General features: G+C 53.3%; 1 protein-coding gene across 2 annotated transcripts; it reads left to right on the forward strand.

Moving 5' to 3' along the window:
- The first annotated feature begins 4,100 nt into the window (after positions 1-4,100).
- Positions 4,101-18,559, forward strand: SPRYD3 (SPRY domain containing 3). Of its 2 annotated transcripts, XM_040488012.1 has the most exons (12): positions 4,119-4,217; positions 5,462-5,597; positions 5,719-5,865; positions 6,863-6,938; positions 7,445-7,569; positions 7,889-8,024; positions 8,845-9,030; positions 15,148-15,297; positions 15,753-15,810; positions 16,497-16,616; positions 16,701-16,873; positions 17,210-18,559. In XM_040488012.1, coding segments are annotated over exons 2-12 (1,308 nt in total). In that variant the 5' UTR covers positions 4,119-4,217; positions 5,462-5,595; the 3' UTR covers positions 17,345-18,559. The 2 variants fall into 2 exon arrangements, with proteins under 2 accessions (XP_040343944.1, XP_040343946.1); XM_040488010.1 differs by lacking the exon at positions 5,462-5,597 and having other exon boundaries at positions 4,101-4,217.
- Positions 18,560-18,758: the final 199 nt, after the last annotated feature.

Raw genomic sequence — 18,758 nt, forward strand, 5'->3', positions numbered from 1 at the left:
ACTCAAACCACATGTAATTTCTAGAGCTAGAGAGAGGTTGTTTTAAGGCAAATAAAAGGAAGGGTAGACTTATGTTCGGGGTAGGGTAGGAAGAAACACAAGAAATGTATTATTATGATAAGCAGGACAAACTGGAAAAGAAAGAAATTAGAAAAGAATTAATAAGATCATAGGTATAAGATCCCTGGCAAGTCATGAAAAGACTAGACCTCCTCTTTTACTTCTTCTTGAGCTATGAGAACACCCTCAGCCTAAATCTGGCCTCTTTCCAAAGGCAACCTGGAGTTGTTCGAGGTCTGGGTTCCTACCCTTCTGGGCAGGCCAGCTGTGCCCTCTTTATTACCTGTCTCTGGCAGAGCTATTGAAGAAAGTATCCTAGGCTGTAACAAAACATTGGTCATAGTAAATATTTCTTTTTTTCCTCCCTAAAATTTTGGCTTGAGGGCCTAGAATTTAGTATTAAACAACCAGAGTAAGTTTAGGGAGATAGCAATTAAATCTCATACATCACACTCGAATACAGCTGACCCTTGAACAACATGGGTTTGACCTGGTCCACTTATAGGTGGATTTTTTTCCCGGTCAACATGATATAGCACTGTATTTTCTCTTCTTTGTTATTTTCTTAGGAATATTTTCTTTTCTCTGGCTTACTTTGTTGTAAGAATACAGTATACAATATACATAACACACGAAATATGTGTTAACTGACTGTTTACGTCATTGGTAAGTCTTCTGGTCAACAATGGGCTATTAGCAGTTAAGTTTTGGGGGAGTCAAAAGTTATACATGCAGATATGCTGTATTTATCGGGAAAAAAAGCCCACGTACAAGTGAACTCGCACAGTTCAAACCTGAGAAGACAAGACACAGACTGGAAGACAATATTTGTAAATCACATATCTGATAAAGGATTTGAATTCAGAATATATAAAGAACTTTCAAAATGCAATATTAAGTAAAGCAACTCAAGTTTTAAGACTGGGCAAATGACTTGAACAGACATGGTCACTATCTTTATTGTGGACCTATTAGGATTAGCTATGGAGGCCAGCCTCAGGATCTTCATCTGCAAAAAGGAGATAATAATAAGAGTCACCAAAGAAGATAGACGGATAGCAAATAAGCATGTGAAAAGATATTCGATATCGTTAGTCATTATGGAAATGCAAATTAAAATCACAATGAAATACCACTACATATCTATTAGAATAGCTACAATTAAAAAGAATGACAATGCCAGTGTTGGAGAGGATGTGGAACAACTGGAACATTCATCCACTGCTGACAGAAAGGATACAACTGGGGCGCCTGGGTGGCTCAGTCGGTTAAGGTTAAGCGTTCGACTTCCGCTCAGGTCATGATCTCACAGCTTGTGGTTCTGTGCTGACAGCTCAGAGCCAGGAGCCCGCTTCAGATTCTGTGTCTCCCTCTCTTTCTCTGCTCCTACTCTGATCACGCTCTGTGTGTCTCTCTCAAAAATAAATAAACATTAAAAAAAATTTTTTTAACTGACACAACTATTTTTTTTAATGTTTATTTATTTTATTGAGAGACAGAGAGGGAGAGAGAGAATCCCAAGCAGGTTCGGCACTGTCAGCACAGAGCCGGACTTGGGGTTTGATGAACCCCTTGATGAACCTTCATGGCTTCATGAACCATGAGATTATGACCTGAGCCGAAATCAAGAGTTGGATGCTTAACCGACTGAGCTACCCAGGCGCCCTGATACAACTATTTTGGAAAAGTTTGGCAATTTCTCAAAAAGTTAAGCATACATCTACCATGTGACCCAGCCAGTCACTGCGAGGGGCTTACCTAAGAGAAAATAAAATGTATGTCCATACAAAGATTGGTGCGTGAACGTTCATAGTAGCTTTATTTGTAAAAGCCAAAAATCAGAAACAACTAAATGTCCATCCATCAACAGATGAATCATTAACAAATTGTGGTATATCCACATAGTAGCATACAACTCAGCAATAAAACAGAATGGACTAGTGACACACGCAGCAGCAACACAGACGGATCTCAAAATATTTATTCTGAATAAAAGAAGCCAGACATCCCTCCCCCCACAAGAACATGTGTGTGTGCGTGTGTGTGTGTGTGTGTGTGTGTGTGTGTGTGTATGAAATCTGTGATTTCACTTAAGTAAAGTTTTAGAATCTGCAAACTAAACTAGTGACAAAAAGCAGATTAGTTTCCTGGGGATGAGAGGGTGGGAGGGAGGGATTACAAAAAGAGCACAAAGAAACTTTTTAAAAAATGTTTTACTTATTTTTGAGAGAGAGAGTGCAAGCGAGCAAGCGAGCATGAGTGGGGGAGGGGCAGAGAGAGAGGGAGACAGGGACTGGACATGGGCTACTCGCTGACAGCAACCGGCCCAATGGGGAACTTGAACTCACGACCCGTGAGATCATGACCTGAGCCGAAGTCCAATGCTCAACCGACTGAGCCACCCAGCCATCGCCAAAGAAACTTTTGGAAGTGATATTATGTATGTTCATTGCTTTGACTGTGGTGAAATTTTCATGGGTGTATACATAATCTATCAAATTGTGCACCTTAAATATGTAGGGCTTATCCTATGTCAATTATATCTCAATAAAGTTGTTTAATCAAATACAGTTAGATATCAAACACAAATTGTCAATCAAATCCTGAGAATGTTAACAGATTGATGATTCACCAAAAGGGCCAGCCCCACACCTGGAACCCAAAGATGAGGAATTCTCGAGTGGAATCACCAACCATTAGTAACACTTTGGAAACACCTTCTTCTGCCCTTTCACCATTTGAGGCCCTAACTAGCTAACTAGTTTCTGGAAGGAGCCAGGAGACCCTGTGTGGGATGGTTGTGACTCTGAGAGCCCCCTGGGCTGTTGCTTTCTGGTTGCCTTTGGGAACAGCTGAGTTGAGGCTTGGGGTATTTTTTATAGTTTAGGAAGGGGAGGTTGAAGAAAGCAATAAAGGAAACAGGAGCTGGAGATGAGTTGGGGAGGGTAATTCCAGATTCATGGAATCCAGGGGCTGGAATGGCGCTAAGAGACCACATGCTTCAAAATTTTTGTTTATGGGTAAGAACACCAAGACCTTGACCTCAAGCATAGAACTGGGGCTCTAATCCAGATTTCCTAATTTCCCATCTACATTTCTTCCATCACCTATTTCCATCATGCCAAGTGGCCACTGTATATCTAGCAGAGACAGACCTATATACAGAAGTGACTTTTAGGTAATGAAAGATTGTAAAAAGTGCTTAGATGAGGCGCAAATGAAATGGTATGAGAACGCAGAGGAGGGAAAACCCTCTGATCTGGAAGGGACATCTGGTGACGGGAGGCCACCTGGGCAGCCCTCCCGAGAGTGGTAATAAACACCCTTTAGTAGGTGCTCAATAAATATGAGTATCCTTCCCTTCATATAATGGCTCGGGCCTAACTTTCCTCACGTCACACCCAAGGCTTCCCTTCCGTAACAGCCAGAGGTTTCATGCCATCGTGGTTTTGCATCCGAAGTTCTCTCTTCCTGGAATGAACTGTCCTTCCCAGAATGAGCGGAAGGTGACAAGACGTGGAGCTCGGGGGGAATAAAGAGCACATGGTAATAGCATAGCTCTGGAGAATAAATATAAAGCACATGGTAACAGGCGCACGAGCAATGGAGGCCAGCCTCAAGATCTGCATCTGCAAAAAGGAGATAATGATAAGATTCATTTCATAAGGTCATTTCATAAGGTTGCTGGGTGGCTTAAGAGGACATTCCTGCGAAGCTTGCTTTCAGCGTCGTCTGTGCCACAGAACGAGCGCGCAGGCAAGGCTGGCAGCAGCTGTAGGTGCGCAGGGACCTTCCCCGCCCGCCCCGCCCGGCGCGGGAGCCGCCCCTTGACCGCCCAGTCCGCGCCCACGGCGCCCGGCGCGGCGTCCGCGCCGCCACGTCGCTGCCTCCACCCTCCCACCCTCGGGTTTACCAGCCCCTACCCTGCGCTAGGTAGCCAGTTCACCGGGCCGCGCCCGAGCCTGCCTGCGTCCTCCCATTGGTTCTTGCAGATGCCTGTCATCCTGGGGCGCTGCAGATTGGCCGGGGAGTGTGGGGATGGGCGGGCCTCGGAGAGCGTAGGAAGGGCGGGGACCCGGATGTGTGTGGTGGCGGCGGCCGAAGAGCTAGTGTGAGGAGCTGAGAGGCCTATGGATGAGGAGAACGCGGCGGCCCCGGTAGGCGGGGATCGGGGGGGGGGCGGGGTCCCGGAGGCTTCGGGTCCCCCCCCCTCCCCGGAGCCTGAGGCGGGAGGCGGGGGTCCTGGGCGGAGGCTTCGGGGTCAAAGGCGGGGCCTGCGCCCCGGTCCCTGGGCTTCCTGCCTCGGGACCCTCCTCGGCCCCGTGCCGGGCCTGGGGAGACTGGGTGTAGTCGCGCTGACGAGCCCGGCCCTCCTGCCCCCGGGTCTCGTCTGAGGGCCAGGCGGTGTCCGGGCTGGAGGCGGGACCCGGTGCGGCCACCGCTCGCGGGTGCCAAGGCTGTGCGGTTCTGGGCGAGCGGACGTCCTTAGGTCTGGGGGCCACTATCTGTCTGGGGTGGAGCCCAGGCGGCGAGTGAGGAGGGCAGCCCCGCCGGTGCCAACCCTTCTGGGCCACGTGGTGCCTGTGGCTACCGCAGAAGGGTGTAACAAGCGCTTTGGGGTCGAATTCAGCCCAGCTAAGGCTCATTTAAGCACCTACTGTATGCAGGGTACTGTCAGGCCTTGATGGAACCTCAGTCCCAATGTTTGGGCGATGGGAAGAGAAAAGTACCTCCCATTTTCGTCACTTTTGGCTTCCAGGAAAAATTCATTCGTTCGTTCATTCATTCATTCATTCATTCATTCATTCATATATTAGCACCGTTGGTGATTTAAATATCCAGGTCATCCTACTCCTCTCCATCTTCACTGCTACCCTCCTAGTGGATGCCATCTCTCATTGGAGCTGCTCCAACAGCCTCTTCCTTGTTCGCTCCTTCTGCTCCTGTATATCTGTGATCAGTTCTCCAGCCAACAGCCTGAATGATCTTTAACATCTGATAAACCTTAAAAATCCCGTCATTTCCTTGCTTAAAACCCTCCAGAGGTTTCCTGTCCCGCTTGGGATAAAATCCAGACTCCTTAACCTGTGGTCTGCTCTGGCTCCTGGCTTCTTCCCATCTTCTTCTTGAACACTCTCCCACACGCATTCCCTACGCACCAGCCACCCTGGCCTTTGTATTCCTCTACCGTGCCTGCCTTCCACCCCACGACCTGTGTCCTGGCTGGCCCCTCTGCCTGAAATACTCTTTCTTGAGCTTGTCCCACGCCTGGCTTCTTAATTCAAGTGTCACCTTAGAGAGACTTCCTCTGTCCGCTGTATCCAAAGTAGTCTTTAGACTTTACGCCTTTATTCTGCATCACCCCACTCTACTTTTCTCCTCTACTGTCCGACGTCGTCAGGTCCGTGTCTTCCCTGTCACGCCTCCCGCACTGGAAGGGAAGTGCTGTGAGAACAGGAATCCCACCCATCTTGTTCACAGCGGTACTCCTAACACCAAGAACAGTGCACATAGTAGGAGCTCAGGAAATGCTGAATGTAAGGACGAGGTTGGGGATTGTTGACTGACTTTGAGTCCAGTGCCCTCTCCACGTTCCGGTGTGCTCTGGGCCCTGCCTCCTTCTCAGTCTCCTTCTCAGTCTCCTTCTCCCCATGGCAGGTTTGTTCTCATGAACAAGATGGATGACCTCAACCTGCACTACCGGTTTCTGAATTGGCGCCGGAGGATCCGGGAAATTCGGGAGGTCCGGGCTTTCCGATACCAGGAGAGGTTCAAGCACATTCTTGTAGACGGAGACACTTTGAGGTGAGTTTAGGGGGAGTGCTTCCACATTTTCCTTGCTCTGCCAGGTCTTAGAGATGAAAAGGGGCCTTTTCAGAGGCAGACGACTGTTGGCACCTGCCCTGCGAGGGCCTTTGACCCTGGAGGCCTTTCTGAGTGGAGCGGGATGGAGCTGTGTCTCTGGGTCACTCTGTCCTGGTTCACATTAGAAGCAGTCATGTAAGAGAGAGGAAGCTGCTGGTGTGTCGAGTCGCCCAAGTGCCTCGTCGAGGGGACTCCAGTGGGTGTGTGGCTTGTCTGGGTCTCCTTCTGCCTGCATCTCAGGGGGTGGGGTTTGGTGGAGAGTAGCCGTTTCAGAGGCAGTGGATTTCCTGTTTTGGGAGGACAGTCCCACAGTGCGTCCTGCCCACCAGTTTCCAGCCCTTTGGCTTGTGTGTTTGTGTTTGTTTTCTCTCTCTTCTGGCTTGAACCCCTTCCCTGACTCCTTCTGAGCCTAATTCTGTCACAAAGTTGTCCCTGAAGGTGGGGGGGGGGGGGGGGAAGGAAGTAGTGCTGTTTAGCCTGAAGGCAAAAAAGTTGAGGAGTGGGGACTGAATAACCGTCTTCCAGTCTACGAAGGGCTTTGGTGCAGAGGATAGAGACCAGCTGTGCTGCAGCTCCCCTGAAGACAGAGCCAGAGAAAAAGGCCAAAGCTGCAGCATGAGGGATTGAGGTTAGACAGGGTTGTGAGACCCTGGCTAGGCAATTAAGGGAGGTTCCGCATTCTTTTCCTCCTAGAAATGAAGGAGCCACGCTCATGTTGGTCTGATGTGGGTTGGACCCTGGCTGGAGGCAGCAGGAGGGGTGGGTGACCTCAAGTATCTTGTTACGGTGTCTGTGCAGATGTCCTGAAGTGTGGCCTGATAGATTCTCCTCTGTGTTGGCCCTTACCGGGGGATGGGGCAGCGGTGAGGATGCTGAGGCCCTACCCCCCACTCCTGGGCTAGGCTGCTAATGAACCCCCCCCCCATTCTTCTGTTAGTTACCATGGAAACTCCGGTGAAGTTGGCTGCTACGTGGCTTCTCGACCCCTGACCAAGGACAGCAATTATTTTGAGGTGATCAAGGCAGTGTGGGGGGAGAGCAGGGGGTGAGATTGTTAAGCTCCAAGGAGATTCTTGCTCTCTTCCTTTTAATTTGCCATCAGGGCTGTCTTCTTGGCTGAGAAAAGGGCAAAGAATACCATGGTGCCTCAGCTGAGAGATAGATGCCCCAGTGCTGTCACCCTGTCTCTTCTGTTCTCCTGCCCCTCAGCTAGGGGAGGAGCTATGACCCACACCCCAGACTCGGACCCATGTCCTTTCCCACTTCCTAACCCGAGCCCAGCATCTGCTCATTTTCCTATCATTTTCCATAGCTTCCAAATGATTCTCTGAGTAATCATGACAAAGTAGGCCCCTGGTCTCCCCAGTTCTCCCCTCAGTGTCCTTTCTTTTTCTTTGATTGCCATGTTTTTTGTCTCTTTGGGGCTCTTTGAGCCTTTGATGTCTGACTCCCCTTCCCCACCCCGGCAGAAATTCATCCCGATGCCTGCTAATCCTTCCCCCTGCACTCTTCCTTGTAGGTGTCGATTGTGGACAGCGGGGTGCGGGGCACCATTGCTGTGGGGCTGGTCCCTCAGTACTACAGCTTGGATCACCAGCCTGGCTGGTTGCCCGACTCTGTAGCCTACCACGCTGATGATGGCAAGTGAGTTGCCTCCTGTGGAACCTTGTCCCTTTCCTGTGGATTCGGGAACCTTAGATATAAAGGACTACCTGGACGTGGTTTTTGCCATTCCTTCACCTGTCTTGGGGTATTTTCATAGACTTTTCTGATCAGGATGGGAAGGTGGCCTGATAGCTACCCTTGGAGGTTTGTAGACTTGGAGGGGAGGGTGGAGCTCATGCGTGGACACAGATGCCATTGCAGGGTGACCGGGAGCAGCAAGGTAGGCCCCAGGGGTCAGTGCCGTGGAGAAGTTGGGAGGCCAGGCTCAGGTCCTGTGTCTGTGCCGCTCTGTTTGCAGGCTGTACAATGGCCGAGCCAAGGGCCGCCAGTTTGGGTCAAAGTGCAACTCCGGGGACCGGATTGGCTGCGGCATTGAGCCCGTGTCCTTTGATGTACAGACTGCCCAGATCTTCTTCACCAAAAATGGGAAGCGGGTGAGTGGGAAATCCCAGGTGGGATTTAAGCAGGTTGAAGCCATCCGAGGATCATCTGGCTGGGCTTGCTCAGGGACCCATAGGCTTTAGTTCCACCTCCTTCAGGCCAGCCTCAGGTTCTTCTGAAGTCTGTGTACGGGACAAGACACTTTCCCTGCCCAGGGGAAGCCAGGACATTGGCTAGATGATATGTGCACAGGGGTGGGTTAGTGCAGTGGAGGATGGGCAGAGATTGTAGGGGACCGAATTGGGTTATTTGGGGGAAAGTTTTGAGCAGAAAAGGAGAGGAAGAGGTTACAGCCTGGCTGCATAAGCTGGAGGTCCTCTTCGGAGATTTGACTTGAATGCTTTTGAGGGATATGTCCGTTCTGTGTTTATTTTTCTTGTTTCGCTTCTCCTTTCCTTCCCTCTTTGGAGACAGGCTAGTAGCGGTGAAGAGATGGGTAAGAGCGATGGAAGAGAGACCCTCACCTGTCTTTCGTCTCCTGTCCTGCTCCATCTCCCACCCTGGGAAGATTGCTCTCTCAGGCCTTGGTGGGGGGCGGGGGGCCCTCCTTAGCGTCTGTGCCTCTAGAACACACACGTGCCAAAGGCATTTGGCAGCAAGTCAAGAGATTTATGTCTGCCCTCTAGCTTTGTGGATACCTTGCTTGGCCAGGCGTGCTTAGCAACTTTTTAAACTTTTCCGTACCTCTGTTTTGCTGTCAGCGTGTGTGGTAGTTATTTGTTGCATCATCTCAAAAGTACCCTTGTGAGAATTAGGTGAGCTGTGGAAAAGTGAGCCAGGCGGCAGCTCCCTTCCTCCCTCCCTCCGCTGCAGGTGGGCTCCACCATCATGCCCATGTCCCCAGATGGACTGTTCCCAGCAGTGGGCATGCACTCTTTGGGTGAAGAGGTGAGGCTGCACCTCAACGCTGAGCTGGGCCGCGAGGACGACAGCGTCATGATGGTGGACAGTTACGAGGACGAGTGGGGTCGGCTGCATGATGTCCGAGTGTGCGGAACTGTAAGTGGAGGAGGGGGTGGACTGGTGGGGGTTGGACCGGGAGGCCTGGGCTGAACTCTGGGCCACATACGCATGTCTGAATTGCTTAGAATGGGGAGTGAGGACAGTGTCTATTATAGGGTTTTGGGAAACGGGAACTTGGGGCCTTGACGCGACTTCTTGAATCCAGATCTGTGTTCTCCTTAGTGCTGATTGGCTGTCTTCCTTCTGTGTCACTGAGAGCTCAGGTTAGTTGCTTTACTCTGAGAACAGCAGTAGTTCTCCTTTGCCTTCTTTGGTTCTTTTTGCATCTGGTGGCCTCTGCTGCCCTGCACATCCGGGCTCGTTTGGAGGCGGGATGCCTGGATCCTCCTTTCAAAAGCCCAGTCTTAGCTCAGCTGGCCCAAGCTCTCCACTCACTGTGCTGCAGGTTATGTGTGGTCACAAGCCCTGCTCCTGTGGGGGAAGGTTCTGAGATCTGTCTTGAGTAAGTGTCAATGTCAATGTCTTCTGTCTTCCCCCTACATTTTGATAGAGGAATGCGAATGAAGGCAAATGAAGATTCATTGAGAATCCTTGACCCTCCAGAGTCTGCTTTTTTAATACACCGTCTCCTCATACCTGCTTTGGTCTCTCCCTGGATTTGAAACTTTCTTGGGGAGTGTATGGACCTTGGGAGAGGGAAATTCTTCACATCTACCCTCGATGCCTCATGCTGGGCTGGGAGTGAATGGATGCTGAGTCAGGGGTCTGGCCCTGGCCTCCAGTGGGCTGCTCCGGCCTCCCACTTCGAATTGTCCCTCTGCCGCCCTCTTGCTCCCGGCTCAACCTTTTTCTCCACCCTCTGGCCTTCTCACCCCAACCCAGGCTGTTTTCAGCTTAGCCTTTGATAGCAAAACAGAAGCAGTGGGGGGTGGGAGTGGATTATGAGCAAGGCTCCCCCCATTTCTGGAGTTCAAGGTGAGTCAGACTCCAGGAAAATGGCAGAACGTGTGCCCTCCTGCTGCTCCTGACAACTCTGCACCCCCTCTGGCAGTGGGGTCTGAGGGCCGCAATGGCGGCAAGCCGGGAGGCTTCAGATGCCCACTCTTTGATCCTCATCTCTTTCTTTCCCCCTTCCACCATCATCTTGACAACATCTACAGAGTTGAACTTGGGACTGAGCCAGGGCGATGTTCCAGCTCTCATCCCTGACCTCTCCTCAAGACTGTTTTCCTGGCATCTTTTCCCTGCCTGGACCTGTCCCCACTCTGGCCCCAGCTCCTCCCAGGCAATCTTTTCTAATTGATGTAGAATCCTGTAGACATTTATAAATAGCCTTCCTTCCTCTCTGCCCTCCCCCAATGCCCTCAGGTCACACATTTGAGAATTTTTTTCTTTCTTAGACATAAGCTGTTTGGCTCTTCTCTCAGACCCTCACCCCAGCTGGGGACAGCTGGCAGGGTGGACACACTGTTCCCTGAGCACCTGCTCCTCTGGGGCAGACTGGAGCATGAGCCTCTTGAGAGATACATGCCTTTCTTCTTCTCTTGCCAGCGACTCCATCTTTCAAATGAGGGTGACATATCCGGTTTCTTCCTTCCATCCCCTCGGACCCTATCGCTGCTTGTCTCTTGCCCTGCTCCTTCTTGTCCCTTTTGACCATCCATTGTGTTTGTGATCTGGGGATGGGAGTTGTATCTCCTGGAGGAGCCTGGGAGAGGTCATTTGGGCTATTGGAGGCCTGTGCCTCGCACTTCTAAAGATGTATAGCTCAGCTGTTTCTCCATTTTGCCCTTCCTGTTTTCCTGTCCCCTCTGTGGGGAGCCTTTCCCTGGAGCCTCAAGACCTCCGCTGTTGGATGGGCCCTGTTTCTCCCGCCTTGAGTGACGTTCCCGGTAGAGCGCCCTTTAGAACCATAAAGGTCTGGGGGAGGCTCTGATGCCATCCAGTCCAGGGCTTCCCGTGCGGAGCCGAAGACCGTTCACCTTGACGTGCAGGATGTTTAGCATCCTAGGCACCCAGACCCAGGGTGCTGGGAGCTCCCTCCCCTAGTCTTTGTGACAGCCCTCATGCTCCCAGATCTCTTGTGCGGTTGATGAAAAAACACAGACAGAAGTGAAAACAGCACCAGACAGAAGTGAAGAGACTTGTTCAAACGTCAAACAGTGAATTAGTAGTGAAACTAAGTCCAGATATTTATTCTTTGATCCCTTGCCACCACTCTGTCCACTGCCAGACACATGCTGTGCCCTTCTCCCCAACCCTTCTTCTGTAGCCCGTCCTCTCTCCTCCTGGCCCTTCTTGTAAGGTGAATCGAGGTTCCTGGGCTTTAAGTCCCCACCTCCCCTGTCAGTCTCCTGACTAGCTCTTAGCCACGGCTCTTTTGGGTGAGCTTACCTTGGTGTCTGGAACCCTTTGCCTCCTGGGCCTTTCTCTCAGTTTGGAGTCTCTGTTATCTTCTCTCTTCCCTTCTCACTGGTTCTTCCTACAGAGAAGAACGAATTCCTGACCCTCTTTTTTCCCTCCAACATTAAATTATGAACAATTTCAAACATATGGAAAAATTGAAAAAATGGTACAGTGTGTACCCATTTACCTGCTACCTAGCTTCAACAGTTGATATTTAGTTGTGTCTGTTTGATCTGAGCACCTGTATATAGACAGACCTGGCTCTTTCTTGAGTGGAATCCTTCCCCCTGCATCCTGTGGCCTCAGTTTCCCCTCCTGAAGAGTCCCTCCTTTGCAGAGCTCTGAAGGTGTTGAGGAACCCCTGCTGTGTTTGCTCAGGGATGGGGGTGTTACCCCTCACCTCATCCCTGCCCCCAGGCTTTGCAAAGTGAGGTAATGTGTGGAGGGTGGGGGGCAGTGGGTAAAGCTGGGGGATTAGACTCATTCTGTCTTTGTTTCCTGCTCATAGCTCTTCTGACAACTCCTTAGTGATGGAGCAACGGCTTTGGTACACAGAGAGGGGTGAATAAGGCCTCACCCTCCAGGGGTCCTCCCGGACCCAACCCAACCCAACCCAACCCAACCCAGGAGGAGACCATGTTGGGGCCTGAGCTGGCCGGTGGGGAGTGTGGAGCACGTTCTTGGTGCCTGTTTCAGCTGCTTCTAGGCCCTCAGGGCACTGAGCCCTCCCTTGCTCCTGTCAAGAGGGATTAGGGTCTCTGCTGGCAAGAGGAGGAGGGCGGATACCAGCCAGAGAGAAGTGACTGGGAAGGCGCTACTGGGAGGTGGGGGGTTGGAGTGCAGGAGGCTCTCTGCACTCTGGCCCGCAGCTTCCATTCTGTGGCTTCGAGTCCACCTGTTTGGCCTCTCAGGGCTTTGGTGGTGTGGGGAGGGAGGCTCAGGAGTTGGGGGGCTTGAAAGCACTGAGGAAAGGATGCCCTTACCCCACCAAAGATGTGGGGGAATATTCCTGCTGCTTGGGCATTATTTGAGAAGTACTAAGAGGAGGGCAGCTGGTCAGTGGGGACAGAGTAATCTGGGGCGTGCTCATCTGTCCTAGGGGAACGGTGACCAGTTCTGGGGCCTAGGTAAGGGCTGAGATGAAGGGTCATTTCTGTCTGTGATGCGAAGTTATAGTCTGTTGTAGCTTTGGGGTGACCGTTCATGTTCACGGAGCATTGATACGTGGGTATGTTCTGGTACACCCCCCCCCCTTTCCTGATTTAGGGAAAGGCGGAACATGTGTTGATCACCTGGGGGCAGGCTCCATGCCAAGCACTTGACACATTTCATTTAGTCTTCTCTCGCCCATTTTAGGAAAATTCCTTTTACTGAGGAAGAAACTGGCTTAAAAAGGAGCAAAAGTCGCTTTCTCGAAGTTAGCTTCTAGTGACTAAGAGGAGTTAGGATTTGAACCCAGGGCTGTGTGATTCTCTTTCCAAGCTGAAAGGCATTTGAGGCACAGATGAGGGACCAGCATTGAGATTCTAGCAACTCAGACCCTAGGGGCTAAACCTCCCATCTCCACTAGGTTGCTAAAGCCCTAGTCTCAGGAGGGGAGGAGTGAACTCAAGCTAGGATCTGTCTGGGAGGCCACACTCTCCACCTGCCCCTGTAAATGCTGAGAGAGGATCAGATGAATTGGGGCAGTTTACGCCCTAAGGGGCGGGTGGTTCCTCTCTTGCAGAGGGCGGCATTTGCTGGGACCTAGTCTTCCAGCTGTTGGCAGTCTGTCTGAAATGCTGTGCCGGGTGGGGAGTGGGTTTCAGAGTCCCACATTAGTGGGTTTCGTCCTCCTGACCTTTTAGCTGGAGGAAGCGTCCCCACCCTGTCCACAGACAAGACTGCAGTGGCCGCAGTCCTCAGGGCTGAGGCAGAGGGAATGGTTGGGCGGGTTTTTCCCAAGGATCAGGATCTGGAGCCGCTGCCTCTTGGCTCTGGAAGTGGAGAACACTGTGTTTCCTACGCCGAGGCCAGTTGGATGGAGTGGGTCGAGGGCAGCTGTGGGATCCCCCACCCAGTTCTGCAATGCTGGCCGGAGAGGGTGGGCTGGGGGGCTCCTCGCACTGGGTGGAGCGTTAAGCCAGTTAATGCACACCAGGCTCTACCCCTCCCAGCTTGTGGGGAGATGCCGAGGAGGAACCCAGGCCCAGCAGAGGATACAGGACCGTGAGGGGAAGTCCAGCAGTGTGGGCCTTTAATTAGTACCCGGTAAATCAGAACATGGCCTGTGGGGGGACCCCCTTGTGGTGAAAGAAAGCAGTGTGAGCTAACTGAGAAGACCTGGGCTAGGGGTGTAAATAAAATAGGGTGAGCATAACCTGAAACACAGAAGGTCATGGCTGGAGGAATTTGAAAAAAAGCCCGGGTGTGGATGTAGGAGGCTTCCCATGCAGCTCTGGCTTTTCCTCTGGTTGCCTCTCCCACCTCAGTTCTCTTTTGGAGAAGAGGAGAGGATGGACTTGAGGTGGCAGGGCTTTGGGGATCGAGGGCTGAGAAGGGGACCCTGTCCCTCAAGTGTTCTGTCTGAAGGGGTGGTGAGGGTGCAGGCCCTGCCTCTGCCACAGACACCTAGGCTTTTGCACTGGTGCAGGCCAGCATAATTTCCTGTTCAGGCAGGAGTTCTTTGGGGGTGAGAGGCCAGCATCCCAAGGCTTGCCAGGGATGAGTGGAGGAGGTCCCCAGGCAGTGTTTTCTTCTGGGCTGGAGGGGTGGGAGGGTAGACTAAAGTCTTGAGGGGCAGTTTGGCTAATTAAAAAGGGATTAAGGACTCCCAGGTGATGCTGAGGGTGAGGAAAGAGGGGATGGGGTTGAGTCATAACCCCACCATTACCATGACAACTGATAAATAAATCCTCCCAGCTTGGGGGTGGCCGCCCCATCATGCCCAGGCAGGACCATTGTGGAATTGAAGAGCCCCAAGAGTCCCGTCAGTCGCCTCCCCTCTCCCTCCACCTCCACACCCCTGCTGTGAAAGGGCCGAGAGGGGCTGTGAACAGGAAAGCCTGCCTTCATGTCTCCGGCCTGCCTGCTCCCCTCCGTCACATTAAGTAAAGAGTGGATCTGGTCATTCTGGGTTCCCTGATTCCCCGCGGCACCCCCCTGACCCAGCTCTGTCCACAGCCAAGTCAAACAGCCCTTGAGAAATCACGTCCGTCCCATCCTAGGCAGAAGTGGTTTCTGAGCTGTCTCCCCTCCCTCAGACATCTGGAGTTGGCACCTAACCTCTGCATCCTCCCTGTCCCCATTAGGCCCCTCATGTCTCCTCTCAGCGCAGGCTTCACGTCCTCACATCTCTTTTTCTCCTGTCCAGGGCCCCTGGGTAGACCTCTTCTAGCAGGGTCTTTCAGGGCAGGGAGGTGACAGCCTGGAGACCCCTAGTGTGGTCCTGGGTGCTCAGCCAGCTGGGGTGCTGTGCTGCTGCCCGCCTCTCCCCCAAAGCAAGGAGAGGGGCTTTGGCTCAGTAGGTAGATGGGTGCGGGGCTCAGCCCTCCTGCCTGTGCTGCCTCCTTTGCTTCCCCCCCTCCGCCCCATTCTCCCATGCCTGCCCAGAACGTTGGGGCCCAGTTTCTTCTAGGATCCTTTCCCTTCCAGCCAAGGGTTTGTCACGCTCAGGAAACTGGTCCTGAGTGCCTCTGGACCAGGTTTCTAGGGCAGGTGTCAGTCTGCCCTCTGCACCACCTGCTGCCCCTGGCTCTTCCCCCACAGCTCCTGGAGTACTTGGGCAAGGGCAAGAGCATCGTTGACGTGGGGCTGGCCCAGGCCCGGCACCCGCTGAGCACCCGGAGCCATTACTTTGAGGTGGAGATCGTGGATCCTGGAGAGAAATGCTACATCGCCTTGGGGCTGGCCCGGAAGGTGGGGACTCATGCTGGCTTTTTACCTGGAGAGCTGCTCAGCTCTGGGGCTGTTGGAATGGAGCTCAGAAGCTTTTGGGGAAATCGGGGAGCAGGGGGGGCAGGCTGTGGAGGGAGAAGGGTCTTTACCCGAGCATGGTTGTGTGTGTTCGCTGTGGGAGGGTACGCACCCCCCATGACCCACAACCAGACAGAGGGTCCTGACTGCAGCACTCAAATGGGCCTGCAGGTCGGGAGGGGGCAGCCTGCAGCCCTGGCTGTGAAAGCCAAACACCCTTGTTACCTTCCCGGTGTCCCCTGCAACCTCAAGTGCCTGAAGGGGGTGGGAGGCTGCAGGGGAGTGAGCAGCCCTCTGGGGTTGTAGCCTGTTTCAGAAGGTTGAACGTGCAGATGCCCTCTCTCCTGTTCTTCTCCTGTGCATGGGACCATAGGTTTTCTCTTTCCTTCTTGGTGCAGGATTATCCCAAGAACAGACACCCTGGCTGGAGCAGAGGCTCTGTGGCTTACCATGCAGGTGGGTAGGGGCTGCCCCGGGGCGGCTGAGGCCGTGGGGGCTGTAGAGGCACAGGGACATCCATTTTCCTGACCCCCAGCGAAAGGCCTCCCCTCCAGCGTCTGGCTGGTGAGACTTTCCCCTGCTGCTGTCTCATCTCCCCTTCCCAAGCTGCTAGTGCTTTCTCTTTGTCTGTGTTTTTCCTCCCGGCCTGAAAAGCGAGGGGAGCCGAAACAGGGGCGGGAGATCTGGGCCCAAACTGGACATTCCAGGCCTCTGAGTTGGCTCCCTCTGCGCCCTTCTTGCAGATTCTGCAGTTTCTTTTTTTGGTCTGCTTCATTTCCTTTAGGGCTTTCTTTAGAAAGGAGTTGCCATGAGCTCCCAGTGCCATCCCCATCCCCTCCTCAGCCCCTGTCCCCTCTCCTTTCTCCTGCCAGCATCCTGAGGGAGTCTGCTGCCCCTTAGCATCTTGAGCGAATATCGTGTCTCTTTTTTTTAATATGGTGCCCTCTTTCTACTCCTGTCTTTCCATCTTTGTTTCACCTTGACCCCTTCCCTTCCTCAGTGCCAGAGAGGGAGAGGAGCAAGCATTCAACTTCAAGCAGGGACCTCTCTCTCGCCCGGTGGAGGGTAGAGGATCGGCCCTTCCTTCAAGTGTGTGTCTTCTCCCCCCCCCCCCCCCCCCCCCCCCCCCCCCCCCCCAATAGATGATGGGAAGATCTTCCATGGCAGTGGTGTGGGGGACCCCTTCGGGCCACGCTGTTACAAAGGAGACATTATGGGCTGTGGAATCATGTTCCCCCGGGACTACATTCTGGACAGTGAGGGTGAGTAGGTGGGGGTGGCTGACCAGGCTGGTCAGGCAGATGGTGGGGGCAGTACCACCGGAGCTCAGTTTCCTGGCCTCCTAGGTGACAGTGATGACAGTTGTGACACAGTGATCCTGTCCCCAACTGCCCGAGCCGTCCGGAATGTCCGGAATGTCATGTACCTGCACCAGGAGGGAGAAGAGGAAGAAGAGGAAGAGGAAGAAGAAGAAGATGGAGAAGAGATTGAGCAGGAGCATGAGGGCAAGAAGGTGGTGGTGAGTGGGGACAGGGTGGCGTTGGACTAGGGTTCTTGGGCCTGGGCAGGGGCTGGCATCATTGGGGAATAGGACCCCCAGCCAACTCAGGGAAGAGGGGAAGGCCTGGCCGTGGGCGTGTTCTGTTCTGAGGTGCTGGACGTTGCCCAGACTCTGGTGGGGAGCTGGTTTCCAGACGCCCCCTTGTGGTCACTTCCCACATCACCCTAAGTCTCTCCCCCCGAGGGCTTCTGGGAGTTGGCAGTGCTTGGGGTTCGGGCCTGTGTGGCTCTAGTAGCATCATCAGAAGAGGCTAGGGCCCACCTGCTCCACTCCTCTACATGCCTCCACCCCCAGGTTTTCTTCACTCGGAACGGCAAGATCATCGGGAAGAAGGATGCTGTTGTACCTTCTGGCGGCTTCTTCCCCACCATTGGAATGCTGAGCTGTGGGGAGAAAGTCAAAGTGGATCTGCATCCCTTGAGTGGCTAGGGGCTTCTTCCCTAGACCTGCCCCGTCTCCTTTTCCTCGCCCTTTGCAGAACCGGGTGCCCAGTTCCTGCCTTCCCCAAGGATTTGCTTACCCAGCAGGCCCCAGGGAGTTCATAGTCCCTCCGCCTCCCCCCAGATCAGGCCCCTGCCGAGCTCCTGTGTGCCCATGTTTCTGACCTGGTGCTACCTCGATCATCAGTCAGTCCTGGACCTGAGTCCCTGGTTGGACAGGAACAGGCCCTAAGAATGGAATTGGTATATTGGTGGGTCCCGCTTGCTTTGGCTGGTGGACTCCCGCACCTTTTCTTTCCCCACCGGCCATAGGAGTGGAGAGGAGTGAGCACCCTGTCTCAGCTGCTATTTGGGCATGAGGCTTTGCAGGGGGTGGAGTAGAGACATCCCCCTCCTCTATTTATCACAGTATTTCCCGTTGCATCTCCCTTTTTTGTTCCCTGTCCTCATTGTGAACCAGTTGCTGCTGTTATGCCCCTGGCTGGGCTCGGGGGGCTCTGTTGGGCCCTCTCTCTCCTTCCACTGACTGCTGTCCCAGGAAGACTACCCTAGGGTCTCTGTTCTTTCCCTTGAGAGCCCGCTTTCTCCTTCACTGCCTGCTTAGGCACCGTAGTCCCGCAGAGAACCTTGAGTCTCTGGCTCCCCGCAACTGTACACACAGTCGGGTGCCTGTTACGTGTTGAATGGAGTGAGAGAGGGGCTGCCAAGTGAGGGGGCCTGGGGCCTCTGCTCCCATCCCCTCCTTGCCATCCTTGGGACACCCGTGGTACCCTTTTCCCTAGTTCCCTGGGATGCACGGTGAAGGCAAGACCCGGAGCCGTGGTCGCAAGCGCAGAAGGCGGCTCGGCCCCTCACTCCCCTTCCCTGCTGCACCCGTGTCCCAGCTTGCTGCCCGTGCCAGTTGCCTGTTTTGCTTCAGTGTTTGATTCTAGCACTTACATACGTCCTCCCCTACCAAGCCCTCCTGTCTCCCGCCGCCACGACCCCTGACCCCCTTCCCATACAGTGACTTCTCCTGGGAGGAAGAGGGAGCGGGAGCTGTTAGCCTTGGTTTGCACAGAGTGGGTGGGCCTTGGGGAAAGGGGGCGAGCTGCTGTGTTGCTGGTGTCCCCCCTTCGGCCCTCCACTACGATGTATGAAATGTATGTACAGCCCAGAGATGTTTATACAGCCAATAAAGATGGAGTTTCTGTATTTATCAGGATGGCCTGGACAAGGGAATCCTTTCCAGTCCGTAGGGCTGGGGCCAGGGCTAGAGTTGGGGACTGCTGAGGGGGACTTGGACCCATGTGAGGCCAAGGGTGGGGATTGTGTACATTTCGTGGACCTGGGATGCCCCCAAGAAGCCCCCAAGTGCCCCGAGGAGATGCTTTGACCTTCCCATGAACAAGGTACAACTCCAA

This window comes from Herpailurus yagouaroundi, unplaced genomic scaffold (assembly GCF_014898765.1).
Source record: "Herpailurus yagouaroundi ecotype Mexico unplaced genomic scaffold, PumYag 166, whole genome shotgun sequence".
In the NCBI taxonomy this organism is placed as follows: domain Eukaryota; kingdom Metazoa; phylum Chordata; class Mammalia; order Carnivora; family Felidae; genus Herpailurus; species Herpailurus yagouaroundi.